Consider the following 22332-nt stretch of genomic DNA (forward strand, 5'->3'; position numbering starts at 1 on the left):
ATAGCCCTCGTGTAGCTTTGTGCGAAATTCAAAACAAAGAAACAAACAAAACGCTCGGATTATAGGGTTTTTATTCATTTCTATCAAGACTTCTTGAACCTACGTGTTTTTCTAACATCATGGATATAGTATTACAGAAACCCCTTTGATGCGGGCAAGGTCCACCAAAAAAAAAATAAATAATTCTATCTCCTCGTGTTCTTTTCAGGTTTTGGTTGATGAAAACAATCGTGTTTCTCACACGAAACTGTATGTTCCGTAATATTTGCAAGAGTGTTGAGGATATACCGTATGTATATGTAGTAATGTGCGTTGTCTTGCTGACTCAGAGAGTCATTGTTAATTTGATATCATTACTTTTTATCTTCATGTACATTTTTTTCTGTGCCATTTTTACCATACTGCTGCCTGATTCTGTATTCAAATAGTAAAATGTTGTGGTAATTTATCAGAGATATGAAGTTACCACGAGCTTTCATTGGCCATTATACTTTGTTAGGGAGATTTGCATATACTGGTGTCACACATTTCAAGAAACATAGACTTGGTGATAGTGTATGAAGCAAACAACTAGTTTTTGTATGTTTTATGAGTAAATTCTGTTCTATTGTATCTTTAGAGTTAGTTTCATTAACAGCATTGGTTAAATTGTTTAAAATATGATATTTTTATTTTTATAATTTTAAATTTTTATTAGATATTCTATCGTACGGATAATTTATTATTGTTAGCTTAGTGTATGCGTTTGTTACTAATCAAATCTCCTAAGCCAGCTAAACCTTGTGATGTATATTTGGGATTACGGCTGACAATATGGCTAACAGCGAGGGTATCCAATTGATAATAAATGCCTTTCAATTATTACAAGTAAGAGTGGGATAGTACAGTAGCTGTATTCTTTATTAGGTTAATGTTTCTGATTTATGTAGGAAGCTTGATTTGAGCAGAAGTTAATGATAATTGTAACTGTCAGGTCACCATATTAACAATCTTTCATTGTTACTTTCAAATCACTTTTATTAACGAATTAATGGTGTTACGTTCAGGTTTCCATGTAAGAAAGTTATCATTATGACATTTGGTTCATTATATGAACTGCTATTGGTATAACGTTCAGGTTTAATAAAAACACAATTTACTGTTGTTACTTGTAGCTTAACATATCAACAAGCTATTGGTGTAACGTTCAGATTTCCATATAAACACTTTATCATTACTATATTCAGGTCAACATATTAACAAGCTATTGGTGTAACGTTCAGATTTCTATATAAACACTTTACCATTATTACGTCTAGTTCATCTAGTTCTTCTAAGCTATATTTCCAATGTTATAAGTTAGTTGTTTGCTAGAGGGAGCTGCTAATTATGATAATACAATACCTAGACTTTCGTGAATTTTGATAATCAAGAAGCTTTGTCTAATATCTAGAAACAAGGGTACAGTATAAATACAAATAATGATTAATGAGAATTCAGTTGAATATTCAATAAGTGTTTCGGTTTAGTGCTAGAGAGTGAGAGTTATAGCATCTATTCAGGAAATTCTACAAATAAGTTTTGTATTTGTCAGTCAGGCATAAATAACATTCGCATCGCAGTCTCCAATTAAAGTGAAATGGTTGTTTGGGAACCTAGGCCAACAACTTGTGGCCTGTAGCAAACATTATAGATGGAATAAGCTAACTTGCTATCGTTACATGGAATAGAATTTGTATTATTTTCACCAAATAATTCGACAGAACACGATACAATAACATTAACAAGCTACTGGTGTAATGTTTAGGTTTTCATATAAAAAATAACCATTGCTACATCCAGGTCATCACACCAAAAAGTTAATGGTGTAACGTTTAGGTTTTCATATGAAAAATTACCATTGCTACATTCAGGTCATCACACCAATAAGCTAATGGTGTAACGTTCTGAATTGGCATTGCTAATTAAACGTATTATTAAACGTTGGGACAATTACAAGTGTAAAAGAATACAAGTTGACCTTTTTGAAGAGATGATGATGATAGCTTTTAAAAAATGTCTGTTTTTTTACTTAATATATTTTATGAAGAGCTTGTCAAGTAACATGTCTATTTTCCTGGTAATATGAAATGTAAGACAAAGCTATATGTTGCGAAACATCTTAGCAAAGGTTTTTAATCGACAGTGAGCAAGGTCTGTGGTTGCAGGTTCTCCCGGGTCTGTATGTGGGGAACTTCCGAGACTCCAAGGACCAGGAGCAACTGACAACCAATAATATAACTCACATAATTTCCATCCATGACAATGCCAAGATTATTCATGAGGTAAGTAACGAAAAATATTTTACAGAAACTTCACTCTACTTATTACTTAATATTTTTTATAGATTACAGTGTTGAAAAATAATTGCATCACCCAGTTTTTTTTCATACTTTTCTTGGCTTCTGTAATTATTTATGACATTTTGCATTGTAGAAGTGTCAGAACTAGTGTAAAACTGTTATAGATATTGTGGGTGTGTAAACACATATATGCATCTATATTAATTAATTAACTGTGACAAACGTATTACAGCGAAATATCAAGAAATACTTGGCAAATACGAAAACCAAAATTTAAAGATAACGCCACTAATGTAACTGGCAAAAAGTGGTCACAGAGTTTTTTTTCTTGTTTTAATATTTGGTTGTGCCCCTCTGGCTTTGATAACTGCTTGACATCGCCATGGCATATAGTGCACGAGGGGCTGAATGTAGACAGGGGTGAGTTCATGATGCCACATGCGGATTAGGACTTTCTGCAGTTCAAAGATACTTCTCGGTTTCTTCTCTTGCTCTTTGTTACCCATTATCTTCCAGTAGTTTTCGATAAGTTTGAGATCTAGGCTGTTGTCTGGCTAGCATTGTGTCTTGATCCTCTCTTTTCAAAAATAGTCCTTCACCTGAAGCATTGAAATAAAACTTAAGATGTATTTTCAATACATGTAGAGTGAAATTTCCTCTTTATTTCACGTCTACTGCACAGAGTGCATGAATATTACCAACCTTTTTAACCCTGTGGCATGTAGCAGAATCATCCTGAAATGTAGATTGGGCAGTTCTATCGAAGTGATTCGAAATGATTGGCTTTAACCGGGATTCAAGGATCTCGATGTACTTGTTGGCATTGACAGTGCCTTTCACAGTATACATGCTTCCCACGCCCTGGCCAGAGATGCATTCCCATATCACATGACCATGTGGATGCTTCACAGCTGCATTCAAACACGCTGATTGAAACTCTTCTTCACATCGACGTCATACAAAGTGGTTCCCATCAGACCCGTGCAGGTTGAACTTTGATTCGTCTGAGAAGATCATTTTGTTCCACATTGCTTCAATCCAGTCAACATGCCCTTTGACCCAGTTGAGCCTCATCTTGTTGGTGAGAAGGGATTTCTTTCTTGGCTATCTTGCTGGCAGACCTGTTGAACGCAGGCAGAACTGGACAGTACTCGCGGTGACAGAGGTCCCTGAAGTTTCCCTCCATACTCTTTTGAGATCTGTGGACGACAGTCGACGATTCTCCAGGCTCATACACTTAGAATATGGTCGTTAGCTTTCTTTCTACCCATTCCCTTCTGTTGCTCCACTCTGTAACCAGTGGCCCACCGTAGATTGGTTAAATCTAATTCTTCTAGTAACCTGCTTTTTTCCGTGGAGCTAACTTGCAACCTTTGGCCATAGTAGCATGACATGCACATTGTGGCAGATATATTTCTAAACTGTCTCTCAGTAAGAACCTCTATTTATAGCCTCCCCCCCCAAAAAAAAAAGGCTGATGCAATACCCAGACAGTCGATAAAGCTGCTGATGTAATAATTAGACAGTATTGCATCATTTATGAAACACATTTTCACCTATATTCACTTGGGAGTCAAAACAGATGATGATTCTGAAGAAAAGTGTGAAAAAATTGGCTGATGCAATAAATGTTTCCACCTCTGTAATTTTTACAAAACATTCCCTCGTTTTCTGAGTTTGTCGTCAGAAAATACGTTCGTACTGTAGTTGATTTCAAGGAAAATTTATAAAAAAGTGAATTTTAAATTCTCGAAATCATTTATTAGCAGGCTCATGTTAGTTTGTACTAATACAGAGAGTGAATGTAAAGTTTGTCATATGGCTTTTCGTTGTAAAGTTTGTCATATGGCTTTTCGTTGTAAAGTTTGTCATATGGCTTTTCGTTGTAAAGTTCTTTCTGACTTTAAAAAACAATAATGTAATATGTCGATACATACTCTAAGAAAAGAAACACCAAAGAGAATCAAACCGAAACTCAACTGTGTCATCAAGGACATCGTTTTAATATGTTTGAAATGTAGTTGGGTCACGTCGAGGTGCAGTTCTCAACACCTATATTGAATTCAAACATTTTCTTTCTTATTACTCACAAATTTTTGGGCCTGGACTAAGTAAGATTTAAGCACTATACTATCTCTGAAGCTGTCTTGGCTGAAATATACCTACTACCAATTTCATGGGTTCGAATACATTATACTGTCATATTTTTTAAATTATCTTAACTATTGGAGAGTGTATAAGTATTGTTGTTCAGGAGCTTTCAGAAGTGGGTTTTCAAAGTGAGAACAGCTAATTGGCGGTATAAGTATTGTAGCTCGGGAGTCGATAAAAGCATGTCTTAAAATTAGAACAAATATTTGACCGTATAAGTATTGTAGTTCGGGAGCCTACAGAAGTGGCTTTTCAAAGTGAAAACGAGTATTTGATGGTATAAGTATTGTTGCCTGGGAGTAGATAGAAATGTGTTTTTAAAGTGATAAAAATATTCGACGGTATAAGTATTATAGCTCGTGAGTCGATAAAAGCACGTCTTAAACTGAGAACATGTATCATATAATTCATCATAATAATACATTGATACAAACACACAAGACATGGAAGTTCACATGTAACAATACTTCATTATGATGAGAAAAGTCTAAGAAAAAGATAAAAGATTAACACCTGGTGTTGAATAAATTAGTGTTTTAGTATTATTTTGTTAATATTATTTGTTGAACTTTACGTTTGCACTTCATTGCAATTCCAAATCTCTGATTATAAGGAAGATATAAATTGTGTGTTCAAGTAATCTACGGTGTTTAGTCAGGTGTGGGAGTTGTTAGTGCGATTATGCCATTGGAAAAGTTAACTTTCTACCTATTTCTCTGTTGTAAAATGCACGTTACGTTAGACATGATAAATATGAACAACTCCCGTTTGTTTACAATATTCAAATGGTTCAAGAAAGCAATATTTCGATCACGTATAAAACTGCTTTCATCAGGAAGTTTGAAATGATGAGCTGTGTCGACCTTTCACCAATAGCAGTTTCCAAACGCTGAGGTATGTAACGTGTAGAATGGACGGCAACTGCCTGTTGTGGAGACACAAGTGTAGAGGACGACGTTTCAAGTCTTCCGCCTTGTTAAATTGAGAATATGTATCACTAAAGTGAACAATTTGGAAGTAACTTAAATTAATGATTTTCCATTCAATGTGGTTGTTTTTGTTACTGAACGCTTTGTTTATATTCAATCTTCTAGCGAGATTATTCATGAAGATGATGCACAGTTTTCTACTTTCGTTAATGACGTGGGTGTTTGGAAGCTGTTCTTGGTGTATAACCAGCCAAGCATAGGTCACTGGCCCTCAACAGTCAAACCACACCATGTACTTTATCAACGATCCCATTCATAAAAAGAAAACAAAAACAAAATTGAACTATGGGAAAATGAATTTGACAGAACCGATCAAAAACGTTGAACGTTGTCTGTCTCGTGCCTCGCACTATTGTCCGCCTGCGCGTTCTCGATTTCTCAAAATGGTCACTTAATTAAACTTTTCACCAAAAAGGATAAAAGGGGTTAATCAAAATAAGCAAAGTAAATAACAATGTGAAAATGTAAAACAATAAACATTATAGATAAACCGGTCATGGCCAAAACTCGACGTTCAAAACTTTCCGATGACTTTAATGAGGTCATATTTTTGTTTTCGTCCCTATTTACCTCGGTGTTTGGAAGCTATTCTTGATGTAGGGTCCCATAACTCGTCACTTGAAATTTCTTTTCGAACTTAATTTTAAATGTTGTTGAGATATTGTTTCTTTATATCTAATATCTGGTTGTTTGTATTTATCAGATCCAAGGTGACGTGGATTTTACATGAGGAAAAAGAGTCAGGTTAAACAACCGCACGAAATCCTACACGTGGTTTTTAAACCGTAAATTAACTAAACAAGAAATGTATTTCTTACAACCAGAAATTTTTGAATTATGAATATGCAAACGTAAGATTTCAAATATTGTATTTCTTAATGAAAAAAAAATGCCCATTATTCAACAGCACATGTTAGTCTTTACCTTTGTAACGAGCACATTTGGTGTGCTTTCTCTTTTTACATTTTTATAAATAATCTCAATTGTTCATATAATTTTACTTAATGATACCGCAATTAACCGCACAAAATGCTGTTTCAGTTTACTTATCTTTTTTATCCATATTTCATATTTGCCGTATCAAAAGATCTTTAATTTTCTATAGTGTATTGTTAATCTGTAAGTAAATACATTATATGAAATATTTCAATGTCGCTTTGTTTTCGTGCTGAAATAAAACTGCCTGATGAATTAGTCTGAATTGTCAAACCATTTTTATTAAATGTTTAGTGATTGAATATTTTATTATTCCGAAACGTCTCATACTCAAATGTACTTTAAAACATACAACTACCGCCACTCAATTATATTTATTTGCTACATATTGTTGTAAGCAACAATTTCAATGGTTTAATACGTACAAGGTGTGGAAAGTACTATAAATTTGACGTCATGTTTCTAGTAACTTCGAGGGTAAGTTATAAATACGGGTTCAGCAAAGCATCAAAAATAGTTGAGAAGATAGTTTAAGAAGATAGAGAGTTATTTCTAGGCAGTAGAGAAATCAGTCAATGTGTTTCATTTCAGTCGTGAGGTTGTTCAAGTATATTTATTCGTTAACGCTAGAGTAGTGCAGTTAGCGTCATCTGTAAACGTGTGCTACAACTTAACACAGTGTGTAACTTTGTAGAAACTTTAAAGGTAGAAAAGATTAATTTGTGATCGTTTACGTGGGCTGGACTTTAATTTCTTTCACCAGATAATTTAAACGAATAGGTCAATTAAACAAACATTACAACAATGTATTGGAATACGATGAAAAAAAGAGTAAAACTTGACTGTGAATACCTTGTTAGAAACTCATTGTGTTTATTGTTGTAACAATATTTGTTGTTGAACAGGTTCTTTTGGATTGTTTGGTAACAAAATAATGCAAGTCCAGCCTACTGTTTCGTAATAAAAATATATAATGTCGTGAACTTCAGGTTCTGCAAGTTGGCTTAACTATCGCTCACTGATAGGCCTAACTTCAGAATAGACACTAATACAACAGTTTCAGTTAGTGGCTAAGTTCTCTCGTACGTTCAGCACCTTCTCGTATAGATAGTACTTCTTTACAAACTCGAACTAATTGACTAAATGGTGGACAGTAACAGACAAACAGATTAACAAACCTCAGTAATTCAATAACCAATCATCTACTATAACAGGCTCACAAATAAAAAACAACAACAACAACAAAAGAACTAACCAGCAAAACTTGCTAACTCAATAACTAATCCTCTGCTGCAGACTTAAGAAACCAACTTTTTCTAGTCTATTGTACTTGATGTTTATCTACTGCTGAAATAATTTGCTAAACTCTCAAGAAGTTCCAGGTGTCAAGTAATGCAGTAGCCCCCCCCCCCCACCCACACACACAAAAAGTCTAAATTGAAGCTTAGGTATCATACATCGATTAAAAAAATTGCTAAGTAGTCATTTAGTTACTGTTTTAGTTTATAGCAGTGTACAGATACTGTACAGATTTAATGAAATGAATATATTATTCCAGCATTCAAATACTGTACAAATACGGTGGAGTTGGTCTACCATTCTGGAGTTCAAATACTGTACAGACATGGTGGAGTTAAGTTACTGGTCTAGAGTTCAAATACTGTACAGATACGGTTGAGTTAGGCTACCATTCTGGAGTTCGAATACTGTACAGACATGGTGGAGTTGGGTTACTGGTTTAGAGTTCAAATACTGTACAGACATAGTGGAGTTAGATTACTGGTTTAGAGTTCAAATACTGTACAGACATGGTGGGGTTAGGTTACTGGTTTAGAGTTCAAATACTGTACAGACATGGTGGGGTTAGGTTACTGGTTTGGAGTTCAAATACTATACAGACATGGTGGAGTTAGGTTACTGGTTTGGAGCTCAAATACTATACAGACATGGTGGTGTTAGGTTACTGGTTTAGAGTTTAAATACTGTACAGATACGGTTGAGTTAGGCTACCATTCTGGAGTTCGAATACTGTACAGATGGTGGAGTTAGGTTACTGGTTTAGAGTTCAAATACTGTACAGACATGGTTGAGCTGGGCTACTGTTTTAGAGTTAAGATACTATTATACAGTTATAACGTATTCTATTACTTCTATTGTTCAATAGTTTTTTTTTCTTTTTTAGATTACTTGGTGAAAATAATGCAAATTCCAGTCCAGGTAACAATAACAAGCTAGTTTCTTTCTTTTATGACGTTTCTACTGGTCATATCCACTTTGACACAAGTGAGTGCATAAACAACGTTTGAGCAATATTTTCACATCTGAGTGTAGGGCTAGCCTCAAATACAACGTTTCAATATAAAATGCGAAACTTATGTTTAATTTAACTAGCTTTATTAGATGAATAAATACGTAACGTAAGTTTTTTTATTTTGAATTTCGCGCAAAGCTAGCCATCCCTAATTTGGTAGTGATAGACTAGAGGGAAGACAGTTATTCAACACCACCCACCGCAATCTTTCGGGCTACTCTTTTATCAACGAATAGTGAGATTGATCGTCACATTATAACGTCCTCACGGCTGAAAGCGCGAGCATGTAAGGTATGACGGGGTTTCGAACCCGTGGCCCTCAGATTGCGAGTCGAGCGCCCTAACCACTAGGTACTGACCATGTACTTATTAAGAGAATAACAACCGTGAAAACTCTCACAAAATAATTAAATACTTCTCATTAAGTAACTTCGCTTTGACTGAAGTTGAAATAACTGAATTCAACGCTACGCTGATTCTCGTATTCATAATGGAATCTTGTTTCTAGATCTTAGTCAAAATTGCTAGATCTTAACCCCATGCGCTCTCTAGCTAACATCTTAATTAAAACACTGAACGTTATTGGTTACAACAATATGATTGCTATTTAAATATATATATATATCTTACAATAGTACGATTACTATTTGAATATATAAATCTTACAATAGTACGATTACTATTTGAATATATAAATCTTACACTAGTATGATTACTATTTGAATATATAAATCTTACAACAGTATGATTACTATTTCAATATATAAATCAGATTTCGCTGCATCTTTTTGTCCTGCCTAATTCTACTATCTCATCATTGTTTGCTTGTATGATCTTGAAATTATTTGTTTCTGTATTCAACTTAGAAATAAAAAAATGCACCTTTTATTACCTGTTACTTTTATGTATACGTTGTTTTATGGGAAATATTTCGAATGTTTAGTTGCATTTGAAGAAATAAATCAAATAATGTTTCGTATTATTGAGCTGTTAAATCTACGTTTTGTATCGCTGGAATTATATCCAATAGCATAACTGTTCAAATATATAAACACGCACAGAAAATGCTTTTGAAGATGAAAACAAAACAGAAAGCCAGTAAGGTCACCGTAGAAGAGGATGGACTGTGTGAGCTATCTCTGTTTTTCTGCATGTGCTTCATATGCATACTCTTTAAAATTGAATGGGAAATAACCTTTTAGTTGGGACAATACCAAGTTATCGAGTTGACTTGACTTTTTTATCGTAGGACAAAAAATATCTATGTATTCAAGCATCCGACACGCCCTATCAAAACTTGGTCCAGTTCTTTTCAAGATGCAACGATTTTATCCATAACGCCCGTGTGAAAGGTGGGAACGTTTTAATTCACTGGTATGTATACTTGGACTAGCTCTAAAAATTGTCATAAATATGTATTTAGACCTAAAGATCACTGACAACCCCCAAAAAAACCTACTTTTTGATTTTTTTCTGGCTTGTTTTATATTATAATGTTTGATGTTTTCATATGAGTGTTTCACTCTCCTAAGTGTTTAGTTTTTACTGACTTACGTGTGTTTGTACAGTCTTGGCCAAAATGTTTGCTTATTTTGTAACAAATAAGATCATTATTATTGAGATTGAATATAAATACACTTAGCACTGTCAAACTGAGAAATGCATGTTATATTAAATATATACATATGTAATGTGTAATGAAACAGGTTCTGTAGACATCATGAACGATATATTAGAACAACAAACAATTTTATCAGACACCTGTAGAAAGATGTGCAATTCAGCATTTCACCTATCACAACAAAACCTTACCAAAACATATATAATGACAAAATATGACAACAAATTATTACAAGTAGCGTCTGTAACCTTATATCAGTTCATATTAAACATTCAATACTTGGTTGGTCCTCATTGTTCTCTAATAACCTCCACAAGGCAACATGTCATGCTATCGATGAGGTTACTGATGTAATTCACCGTGATTTCGTCCCAATTTTTCACTAGAAGGCGCAGCAACTCAGATAAAGTAGCTGTTTTAGGGTCGTGGTTAGCAATTTTCTGGCTCAGTTCTGCCCAACTGTTTTCAATGGAATTACAATCTGGAGACTTTGCTAGCCATGACAATCTTATAATGTCCTCCTGGTCGAGATACACCTGTACAATACGTGCACTATGGGCAGCGACATTGTTATCCTAGAACACAAAGTTATTACCAAATCTTACCCTAGCATATGGCAGGAATATCGTCTCCATGTGATGCCTGTAAGAGGCGCCATTGATGTTTCCTTGGAGGATATGAAGAGCAGTTTCTCCACCATGATGAATAGCTGCCCAAACATGTACTGCACCACCTCCTATGTGTTGCCTGTGGGAAAGACAGTCTTCCCTCAAGTGTTCTCTAGACAAACGATTAACACGAATCCTACCATAAGCTTTAACAAGCCAGAAACAGATGACATGTGTCGAAACTTTAAGTTGGCATATTGTGTTTCCCAAGTAACATGGTGACGGCGGTGAATTCTGGTTAATATCGGTTTGCAGATAGCCCTTCATGTAAAATAACCTTGTTTGTTCAATCTCCTATTCAATGTTTTTCTGGATATCCTGAAATGAATGCGTTCATGCCATTCCTGTCGTAATGTGTTGCAAAACTTCTTTCGACCTTAACGTGTTAACCTGAACAAAACACGACCAGCAGTTTTTCGGCATCTACCAGTAGACTTTCCTGGAACAATGTTTCTTGTAGACTGATGACGTTTTAGGATTCTGGATACAGTACACTGAATGTATTCTACTAGCAATGTACGTTTGCTTCATACTACTTGTGGACAGTCGAACAATTTGACGCTCTATAACTTCTGGCACGTGACGAGGCATGACTCTATACCAAGTACAGAGAAATTGTCTGAACAAAGCGTTGATCTGTTTCGAAAAAGTACAGTCTTTTATACAAAATAACTTATACAGACCAGCATAACAACTTCTAGATGTTTCTCCGATCATACGCTACCTTCTCTGTTATTACTCTGGCATTTACTCAATAACTACTTCATGCATGTAGACAATAACATCTATATAGAACAGTATGCAAACATTTTCGCCAAGACTATATACATAGCGTTTTGGTTTTTACTGACTTGTGGGGGTGATTTGTTTGTTTAACGTGTTTGGTTGTTATTGTCTTGTGATGAATGTTTAGTGTTTTGTTTTTTCTGACTTGTAATGAATTCTTGTTTACTGTGTTTGGTTGTTTGATTGTGATATATATAAGTTAAGGACAACAAGGGGCTTATTGGTTCATCTAGGCTGTCTCATCCACTAAACTAAAGTTTAACATACAAAGAATACACTCATAGCCAATCTTTATCATTCAATTACACAGGCCTGCGATGGTTTATTTTTACATGTTCTACAGTAATTCCTGTACGCTGAATCCGAAAGTGATATCCATTTTTCTCCATCACGTACAGATTTTTCACAAAACGTCATATGTACTTTTACATAAGTGAATCATTTTCGTTGAAATCGGGTCACGTTTTGTTATGCTTAAAATGTTGACAACCACTGGCTACAGATTTCTCTAGACCAATCGCGACGTGAGAGCCTTATCGGTCGTTCTAGAACCCACGAGAAACACACATGATAATAAAAAAGTTTCATTGTGATAAACGAAATGATAATTTGATCTAAATAAGAGTGTTTTTTCTTCCCGATTTGTAAAAAAATCCTTACGTGATAGAAAGAAATGAATATTATTTTTGAAATCTGTGTAGCTGAATTATGTAAAATTCTTTATTAAAACCAAGGATTATTTATCAATCTTTCCCTTAAACATCATTAAATTAACTGCATCTACCACATCAGAAGATAAAACAAAATTATTTTAGCTGAAGATGACTTCTACAATACCAAAACTTATGTTTAGGGCCTCTAATCTTACCTTTAAATATGAGAAAAGATTATGCATGACACTATAAATTCCTTTAAAAATCTTAAACACCTCAATCAGACCCTATGTAACTTTTTTTTTTCAAGAGAAAACACTTTCAGAGATTTTAATCTGTCCTCGTATGACAATCTTTCCATTTCCAGTATCATCCTAATAGCCCTTCTCTGAACCCTTTACAACAATTTAATGTATTTTCTATGGTAAGGCACTCAAGACTGAAGACGGTACACTAAGTGTGGCATAACCAATAACACATACAATGAAATTATAGGCTCTTCAGACTTGTATTTAACATTTCTGTAGATGCAACCTAAAATCCTCTTTACCCTAGCACTAGCAACAGCACGTCTTCAATGGCTTAAGAGACTGATTCAACCAGAACACCAAGATCATTTTTCTTCCATAACACTGTTAATTTTATTCCCATCAAAACTATACTCATAATACAAATTAGAATATCCTACATGAATTACCTCGCATTTATTGTAAATAAATACCATCTGTTATTTATTCACCCAACTCACCAAACAATACAAATACTTATTTGTTTAACGTGTTCTGTTTTTGCTCTCTTGTGATGAATTTTTGTCTGTATTCATTTTGGTGTTTTTATAGACATTCCAGTTTAGGAAGTGTCTTATGTCGGGGGGCCATCACAAAGTGATTTTATATGTATGGTGTTTGAAGTGCCTTTTTTCCCACCACAGTGATCCTATACTTGTATATGATTTCAAATATACTTAACATTCATGCTATGAGTTTTTCTTCTGAATTACTCAGCCTACAAGCTGTTTAAAATTTTAAAAATAAATTTAAAGCTCAATTCATTCGATGTACTACTTGTCATTGAGTTATACCGGACTCAAATCTCCATACATTACTATATTTTCCACCACAATATAGAGCCTTGTCTTGTTCTTTCTCTTTGCCCTTGTCTACCACTATATAAAGCCTAGTCGTATTCTTTCGTTTTGCCCTTGTACACCACTATGTATAGCCTGGTCTTATTCTTTCGATTTGCCCTTATCCAGGGTTATGGATGAGGTTTGAAATTCTCTCGAAACTAGTGTAACTCATTGACAAGTGGTAAGTCGAGTTAATTTAGGCTTCACGTTTATTTTTAATGATTTTATGTTCACGGCTTTGCAGTGTTATGGTTGTTGCTTTAAAATATAATAAATTCTTATTAATAGTTTGCGGTTTGTAATTTAGCCGCTTGCCAAATATATGACAAAAGATTTAACCCGTAATTTTAATTTTTTCCATCACGTGTCTAGAATTTTGTGACTATTGTGTTTTACATAGTTAATATCTGTAGTTTTTAAACAACTTTTTTGTTTCCATTCATCAGGGTATATATTTATGTATTATTTTTAAAAAAGGCGACAAACAACTTCAGAGAAATGTTTATATATATATATATATGTTACACGAGATTTCGGCTTACGTCACTGCTAGTCTTGATAACAGAGAAGCCATCAGTGAACATTAGATTGGACCCTGTTGAACTATTATTACTCCATGCAAGGTTTCTTTTTCTTTTGTTTGTTTGTTGTTAAACGCAAAACTACTCAATTGGCTATCTGTGATGTGCCCACCATGGGTATCGAAACTTAAAGTTTAGCGTTATAAACCCACTGGTTTACAGTAACACATTGGGGGGGAGCTTATTTTTATTTAATTATTTACATATAATATTGTGATCAATGACTCTAACTTGCTTAACAATAGTCTTAGCACACTTCAATATGTACCATGCTATAACATTGTTATGGTATTATATTCTTTCGGTTACTATTTTTTCACATAGTGTGAATGCCTTTTCCAAGCTTGTGAAGCATGATTATAATTAATTGTACTTTTTGTAAGACATTAATATTAGTCCTATTACATTTTAAACACTGCATTCTTTATATAGTCCCTTAGTGTACACTAATAATATTCCAACAACTCTATGTTCACCAAATCCATTGCTGACGACGTGTTTCGCTCAATCCAGAGCACATTAAGTCGGCTGGGACTAGATAAAGAATGCAATGTTAAGAAATACAATAGGCCTAATACAAATGTATTATGAGAAATATAATTATTTATAATCGTGATTCGCCAGCTTGGAAAAAGCGTTCACATCATAACAACTGTGTTGCAACAAATGGTTTATATAAATGGTGTTCCGACCACTACTGTGTTTGTTGTGTCCCAGCCGGCCTGATGAGCCCTGAATTGAGCGAAAATCATTGTCGGCAATGGATATGGCGAACACAGTGTTGTTGGAATATTATTAGTATATGCTCTTCTAATACTTGAAAATTCCTAGGGGAATAGATAAACAATGCATTGTTAAAAATGTAATAGGTCTAATACTAATGTCTTATGACAAGTATAATTATTTACAATAATTTGAAAACAGTTTCGTAACCTTTTACACTTTTTTTTTTACCTCGAAAAAGCCATAAGTCGAAACGGTTTGTTTGTTTGGTTTGTTATGAATTTCGCGCAAAGCTACACGAGGGCTGTCTGCTAGCATTCCCTAATTTAACAGTGTCAGACTAGAGGGAAGGCAGCTAATCATATTCACCCACCGCCAACTCTTGAGCTACTCTTTTTACAACGAATAATGGGATTGACCGTCACTTTATAATGCCCCCAAGGCTGAAAGGGCGATCATGTTTGGTGTGACGGGGATTCGAACCCGCAGATTGCGAATCGAGCGCACTAACCACCTGGCCATGCCGGGCATAAACCAAAACGTAATGTAAAAACAACAACATTTTTCTCGTTTGTCGTCTTTTTTGAATATGGTTTCTATCCTTCAGTCAGCGCAGAAAACTTTAAAAAGTAATTAAAATATTTATATATTATGTAATTTTTGTTATCTTACTAGAGATCTGTCCACTGTCCGACATTGTACTATCTCTATACATACCTGTTTTCTGTTACTTATAGCCTAGCTGGAGTCTCACGCAGCGTAACCATTGCTGTGGCTTATGTTATGTCTGTAACCTCTCTGAACCATCGAGACGCCTTGAAGGCAGTTCGTGGAGCTAGAAGTGTCGCTAATCCCAACTTGGGATTCCAGAAACAACTACACGACTTCGAACATCGCAGACTAAAGGAGGTATTTATCTGTGTGTTTATCTTCTTTGTCTCTTATGTATTCTATTTATCTTTCATTTATTTTTACGTATCACTAATTTATTTGTTCCATCAGTTCAATAATCAACGAGATATATATGTAGATGAATGGCAACCAAAAAAGTTATTCATTTGAGTTTCAACTATAAATCAGTTTGTTTCTGTGTGTTTCAGCCATGTATCTACTTATCTTTGTGTTAGCTAGTTACCGTTAAAAAAAAGTACACTGTCCAAAAAATAGCCATCAATATATGAATATAGAGATATAGAAAATAATTAATTTAAGGGTTCGGTTTACTTATAGAAGAGTTGAACAAGTAATAGTTTTAGAAATAAAAGACGAGTAATTGCACAATGTTAGCTGTTCAGTATATGAACTAATGCTAAAATACTCTGTTCAGTATATGAACTAATGCTAGACTACTCTGTTCAGTATATGAACTAATGCTAAACTACTCTGTTCAGTATATGAACTAATGCTAAACTACTCTGTTCAGTATATGAACTAATGCTAAACTACTCTGTTCAGTATATAAACTAATGCTAAACTACTAAACAGTTTCCATCGTGGTCACCTTATAAAAGCTACCTACCTCATTTTAACTATAGGGTGACAATAATATATTCTGATGTATATGGGGCCTAGGAAGGTGAGGGTTCACGTGGAGGAATAAAATGATAACTTAGAGTGAAAAAAAAAGGAATGTACTCATCGATCCTACTGAAAACAAGTATTCTTGTATTGACGTTACCATTATCTGAACGATCTTACTGAAAATAAGTGTTCTTATGTTGACCCTACCATTATCTGAACGATCTTACTGAAAATAAGTGTTCTTATGTTGACCCTACCATGATCTGAACGATCCTACCGAAAACTAGTATTCGTATGCATCATATTATTTCCATAAAGGGCGTTATAGAGATCCTAACATCTTAATTGTTAATATTCAACAGGAACTCGACATTATAAAAGTTTATTACGGGAATAGGAATCGTGCTGGTGCAGCATTAATGGCATACTGGTGAGATACTGGGGCACGCCATGAATGGTTATAAAAGTTACCGTAAATCAACAAATACGACTTTTGTCGAATGTGTAAGGATCAGGAGTTTGGCACATCCTGTTTTTGTTATATATTGTGGGTAGAACAAACATCCAGGATGTGCCAGGAATCCATTATAAAGGTGGCGCTTCTTGGATAATATACTCCTCCAGTGGAATTCCTGAACCTATTCTGTACTTATTTAAATCCCAGGATTAATCACCTTACGATACTTTAGTGCTTCAGTTTACTCCATAAAAATCTATACAAAGAAAGGAACCATTATGTCATGTTAAAACTACATTCAGCGCCTAATAACTCTGTTATTCCGCGGTTACAGAGACAATCTGATACATAATGTTGCATGTTAGTACAAAACAAGGGCATAGCTTAATATAGGTATTATCTAATGCGAAATCCTTAGTGTGATCCTCTGAGGATGCTGCTATATAACAGAATGGTATTGTAATTTGATAAACTAACCAGGAAGTATTTCAATTGGTTGTCTGAGGCCAGGCTTTTCTTTAGTAGAAATACCATTTTCCGGCAACTCGTTGTTGTATTCATTTTGCCAGATTGGTTTGTATACCCAAATACAGCTAGTACGTATAGTTCGAATAAAACGGTAAATATCGGGTTTTAATACTCGCGGCAAGCAGAGCACAGATAGTTCTTCATTTAGTTTTGCGCTGAACAACAAAGAAACAAACAAATCGAATAAAACTACTTAGCATGACATTTTTAATGAAAATTAACTGTATGAAAAGTAATAATAATAACATTATTACTTTCAGTCTTAATTCGCTTTCTTTGATCCTGGATACACACCAAAAGTACGTTCATACATTTTCTTAGGAAACATATTTTAATGACCAAGTTCAAATATTCTATAAAATTAGAAACCTAAAAGTTCACACTCAAGTTAAAGTTTTCTGATAATGTATTATGGTCTTCATCAAGCAGGAACTAGGCTAATTTCACACTCAGGTTAAAGTTTTCTGATAATGTATTATGGTCTTCATCAAGCAGGAACCAGGCTAAGTTCACACTCAAGTTAAAGTTTTCTGATAATGTATTATGGTCTTCATCAAGCAGGAACCAGGCTAAGTTCACACTCAAGTTAAAGTTTTCTGATAATGTATTATGGTCTTCATCAAGCAGGAACCAGGCTAAGTTCACACTCAGGTTAAAGTTTTCTGATAATATATTATGGTCTTCATCAAGCAGGAACCAGGCTATGTATATTTGTAATATTTTGAAGATAAAAACTCTAACGTGTGTAAAAAATAGGTAAACAGGTTTCAACTTTATTGGCACGCCCACTTATAATAATCGCGTGAATTGTGTTTAATTCCCCACCTTTTTCAGTTTCACTAGTTTAGTTCGAAGATTTCCTAAAAGCAATTGTTAATACATTTATCATATAAAACTTATAATTCAACTCCATAAATGTTGTATTAAATCTGTGTATATAAGAGGAATCGATATACTACCATGGTAATGTATGACGATTAAAGGAAAAGACAGTTAAAGCAAAATAGTAGGGAATTCCAAGCGTATTAAGGGTTAGCAGGTGTTTCCAAACGTAGCAAAGGTGATCTAAATACTTTATGTCTGCATGCTTCGTTTTAACACAAGGATTACACGTGTAAGATAACGTTTAGCTGTGGTAACGTAAAACCAATATGATATTAAAAACATTTGATTTTGAACCTCTAAAGTAAATGTGAAAATTTGAAAGATATCGATAATCTTCTAAATATTTAGCTAGCATGGGAAATCTCAAAGTTTCGAAATGAAAGTGCATTACGACATTGACAAAATGACCTTATTAACTGCATAATCGTGCTAGTCAAAATTTCCAGTTATTAGACTTAGGACTTTCAGGCACTCAACACACATATACCAGTAAATGTTTGAGAAATGAAACAACTCTCCACTGAGCTATAAAAGCATTTCTTGTCTATAGTTTTTTTTTTTTTCAAACTTTCGACCTGTATTCATTTTTTTATTAGCGTGCTTTTAATTGTAAAATTCCTTTAGTTTTTTTTATTGCGAATAATTTAATGGTAAAAAACTTGAACAACTTTATAATTAATTGGAAAGTTAAGTTCTGGGTACGTTGGTTACCATCTTTTCATGAAAGTTAAGTTCTGGCTACGCTGGTTACCATTTTTTCATAAAAATACTTTCAGATAAGGATTGGACAACGCGGCAACTTGGGGGATAATTTTTTTTTTTAATTTAGTGATGACAACTTCAACAGGAATTTACTTTACGACCGATCGCACAATAGTACATAATTAAGGTATAGCCACCATTAAGTATTTTCGAAACGAATAAATCCCAATTAAGCCAATTATGTAGCATTGTACTTAATAACGAACAAATAGAATTAAGCTGTCTAGAGAAAAAAAAACATTGGTGAGAGGGATGGATGTGTGCAAAAGAAAAAACAACAAGTAATTACGCTGTCTAGAAATATCATAATGAAGTATAGTAGATGGAAATCTACTTTAAATTGTCTAAAAATTAGTTATAATTACTAACATCAAAATTCAACTGATTACAAATATTTATACTTATACGATAGAATTTTATATAATTTACTAGAAATGTTATTAATTAGTTAGTATGATAGTTTCTAAGAAAAACCTTAGTTGAACAAGAAGTATCTGCTAGTAATTATTTTGATAATTAAATGGTAAAATTATGATTCAACTGTTCAGAAAGTTAACCATTGGTTAATATAACGAAGAAATGTATTGACGATGTTAATATGTAGAAAATGTTTGCCTCCATACATTAATAATATGCGATAAAAAATAGTGTAGTAGGTATATGTGAAAACGTCATGAATCTAAGTAAAAATGTACTGTAATTTGTGATATAAATGGTTTTGTAATTCATTTAGTAAAATATAGAACACGCTGTCTTGTAAGAGGAAGATGAGAAGGGATGTGGACCTGATAAACTTAAGATCGTCAGGCCTTTATGAACATTGTTTCTAAACGTTTCTTTAAGAACGATAGAACGACAAAATATAAACAAACTATGTTTTATGTTTTATTCTCTTATCAGGAAATCTAGAACTCAAATAACAACTTTTTCTTACCAAACTCATTTATATTTACAACTTAATAGAAAGAAATAATACACTAAAATAACGTATAGGGAAATCAACGTTAAGAAAAATTAAACACTGAAACGTATGGAAAGCGAGAGTCACGTGAATGCCCCGTATCCAACAATGAACATTGGTATGTATTAAAAGCGAGAGGGACGTGAGCTCCCCATACCCAACAACGAATATTGATATGTGTGTGGAAAGCGAGAGTCACGTGAATGCCCCGTATCCAACAATGAACATTGGTATGTATTAAAAGCGAGAGGGACGTGAGCTCCCCATACCCAACAACGAATATTGATATGTGTGGAAAGCGAGAGTCACGTTAGTGCCTCGTATCCAACAATGAAACATTGATATGTTTAAAAAGTGAGAATCCCGTTAGTTAGTTTCCTGTTTTCAATAATGAAAAAGTGATGTGTGGAAAGCCAAAGCTCCACGAGTGAGAGACTTGCATCCAACAATAAAACATTGATATGTATGAAAAGCAAGTGTCGCAAGTGCATCATTCATATCCAACAATAGTTGGCCATATTATACAAGAGAAGGACGAGATAATTAGTGTATCGTAAGTCTTGCGATATATATACCGACATGTAACTTCATTAGGACCTCATCTATTATTATTGGTCTAGACCACATTTTATCACGATAATAAGACTGAATAAACATGACGTAGACTCCACAAGCACTGGAAGGTGTCTAATTTGATTTAGCCTTGAAGCCCATTCCTCAGAGAGTATGGTTTGGATTTAGTTCATAGATGTAAGTAAAGGATTACGTGACAAATGTGATGTTCAAGCTCATCCCATTAATGCTCAAAACTGATTGAGCTCTTTTGATTTTTTTTGGCCGAAGTCTTATCATGTTCATCAACAATTTTGGACAATAGGAGCACAATGGATTGTTGTATTATTTCCTTGGTCGAGTCCTTTAACATTACGGTAAGAAAGCTGTATTATGGGATACGCACGATCAGTATCAACTCTCACGTATACTGGGGTTAGTTTTCTCTTCTGATGGTATCAGAACAACCCCACTCCTGCCACGAAGACTTTTCAAACATCACATGCTTCCAGTCGCTGACTTTTCAAACATCACATGCTTCCAGTCCCTCAGTGATCAAAGTTTTAAGCCAGTACTTGTGAAGACACCTTTTGGCATCTAATATAAACAGATGATAGCTTTGTTTCTTTTTCTAGTAGGAGACGGTTTCCATTTCGATTGTAGTTGTCGAGAGTGTCTGATAATAGATTTATTTGAACAGCCTTTCTCTAATAATGAAGCTCTGATAGAGAGCCACCTTCTATCATGCTTCTCTGAAAGTTCCAGAGATCCTTGCTCTTACCCATTAGGTAATAAGTACATTTCCACATTTATATAGCTCGAACGATCACTAAATGGAGGGTTCTAGAAATGAATTTGGCCTTCTGGAGTCCCTCATAAAGTGAGCAGTCATTGTATATCAGTCAACTCGCATTTAAGTCACAGCATGGTGAGAAGGAGAAAAAGAAATTATACAATTACATTCAGTCCTCAAAATACAACAAGTAACACAGTATCTGTGCCCGTAGTACTTCATTCATAAAAGGTGGTGTAGATCAAAACCTAATTAAAAAGACCAACATTTGCGGCGAATGTAACATATTTCCGCAACACAATCTCAACATGGCCAATTTTGACACCAAAAAAACCCCATATAAACACATCAAAATCAAAAACTGTCTATATCACTGCTTGGGACCTGCAAGAAGGTATCTTTGTACCAAATAATATGTAAGTTGGTTGACATGCACATGAATAGTTCATGGAAACCTCAAATTGTGCTTTCTTCGCTAAAAAAAAAAAAAGAAGAAAGAACTAAAGGCAAAAATTCCAAAATTGTATATATCTGTTTGGGACAGAGGTGTCGCTAGGTGTTTAAAAGATTCTAGACTCGTACCCATTCGGCGTTACAGTATGATATCGATCATGGTTTTCTATACGAACTGGGGATTCTGGGCACTGTTAAATAGAATCGTGGCACGGACTCCGTGTTTCAGCGCCTAGCAACGGCTTTGGTTTAGGACCTGTAAAAAGTATCTTTCTACCAAATCCCATGTAAGTTGGCTGAAATACGGCGGAGTAATTGTCAGAAAACCTAAAATTATGCTTTTTGAGCATATTTACCCCCCTCCTATAATTACAAAAAAACGAGCAACGCCACCATTTTGTTTCTCAATGTGTGGGGCCTGTATAAAAGTATATTTGTACCAAATCCCATGAAAATTGGTCAAAATACGGCCGAATAATGAAACAAAATCCCCAAAATTATGCTTTTTTTTTAACTTCTTTTTTTTTTTTTTTTGTATGTCAATGTGTTGG

General features: G+C 34.3%; 1 protein-coding gene across 1 annotated transcript in view; it reads left to right on the top strand.

Moving 5' to 3' along the window:
• LOC106462583 (dual specificity protein phosphatase 22-B-like) overlaps positions 1-22332 on the top strand; it is a 41829-nt gene that overhangs the window by 16516 nt on the left and 2981 nt on the right. The window contains exons 3-5 of the mRNA XM_022389880.1: positions 2187-2303; positions 9958-10082; positions 15607-15778. Of these exons, the coding sequence (XP_022245588.1) occupies positions 2187-2303; positions 9958-10082; positions 15607-15778 (414 nt within the window). The remainder of the gene's footprint in view (positions 1-2186; positions 2304-9957; positions 10083-15606; positions 15779-22332) is intronic.

The sequence above is a fragment of the Limulus polyphemus genome, unplaced genomic scaffold, assembly GCF_000517525.1.
Source record: "Limulus polyphemus unplaced genomic scaffold, Limulus_polyphemus-2.1.2 Scaffold1202, whole genome shotgun sequence".
NCBI lineage: Eukaryota > Metazoa > Arthropoda > Merostomata > Xiphosura > Limulidae > Limulus > Limulus polyphemus.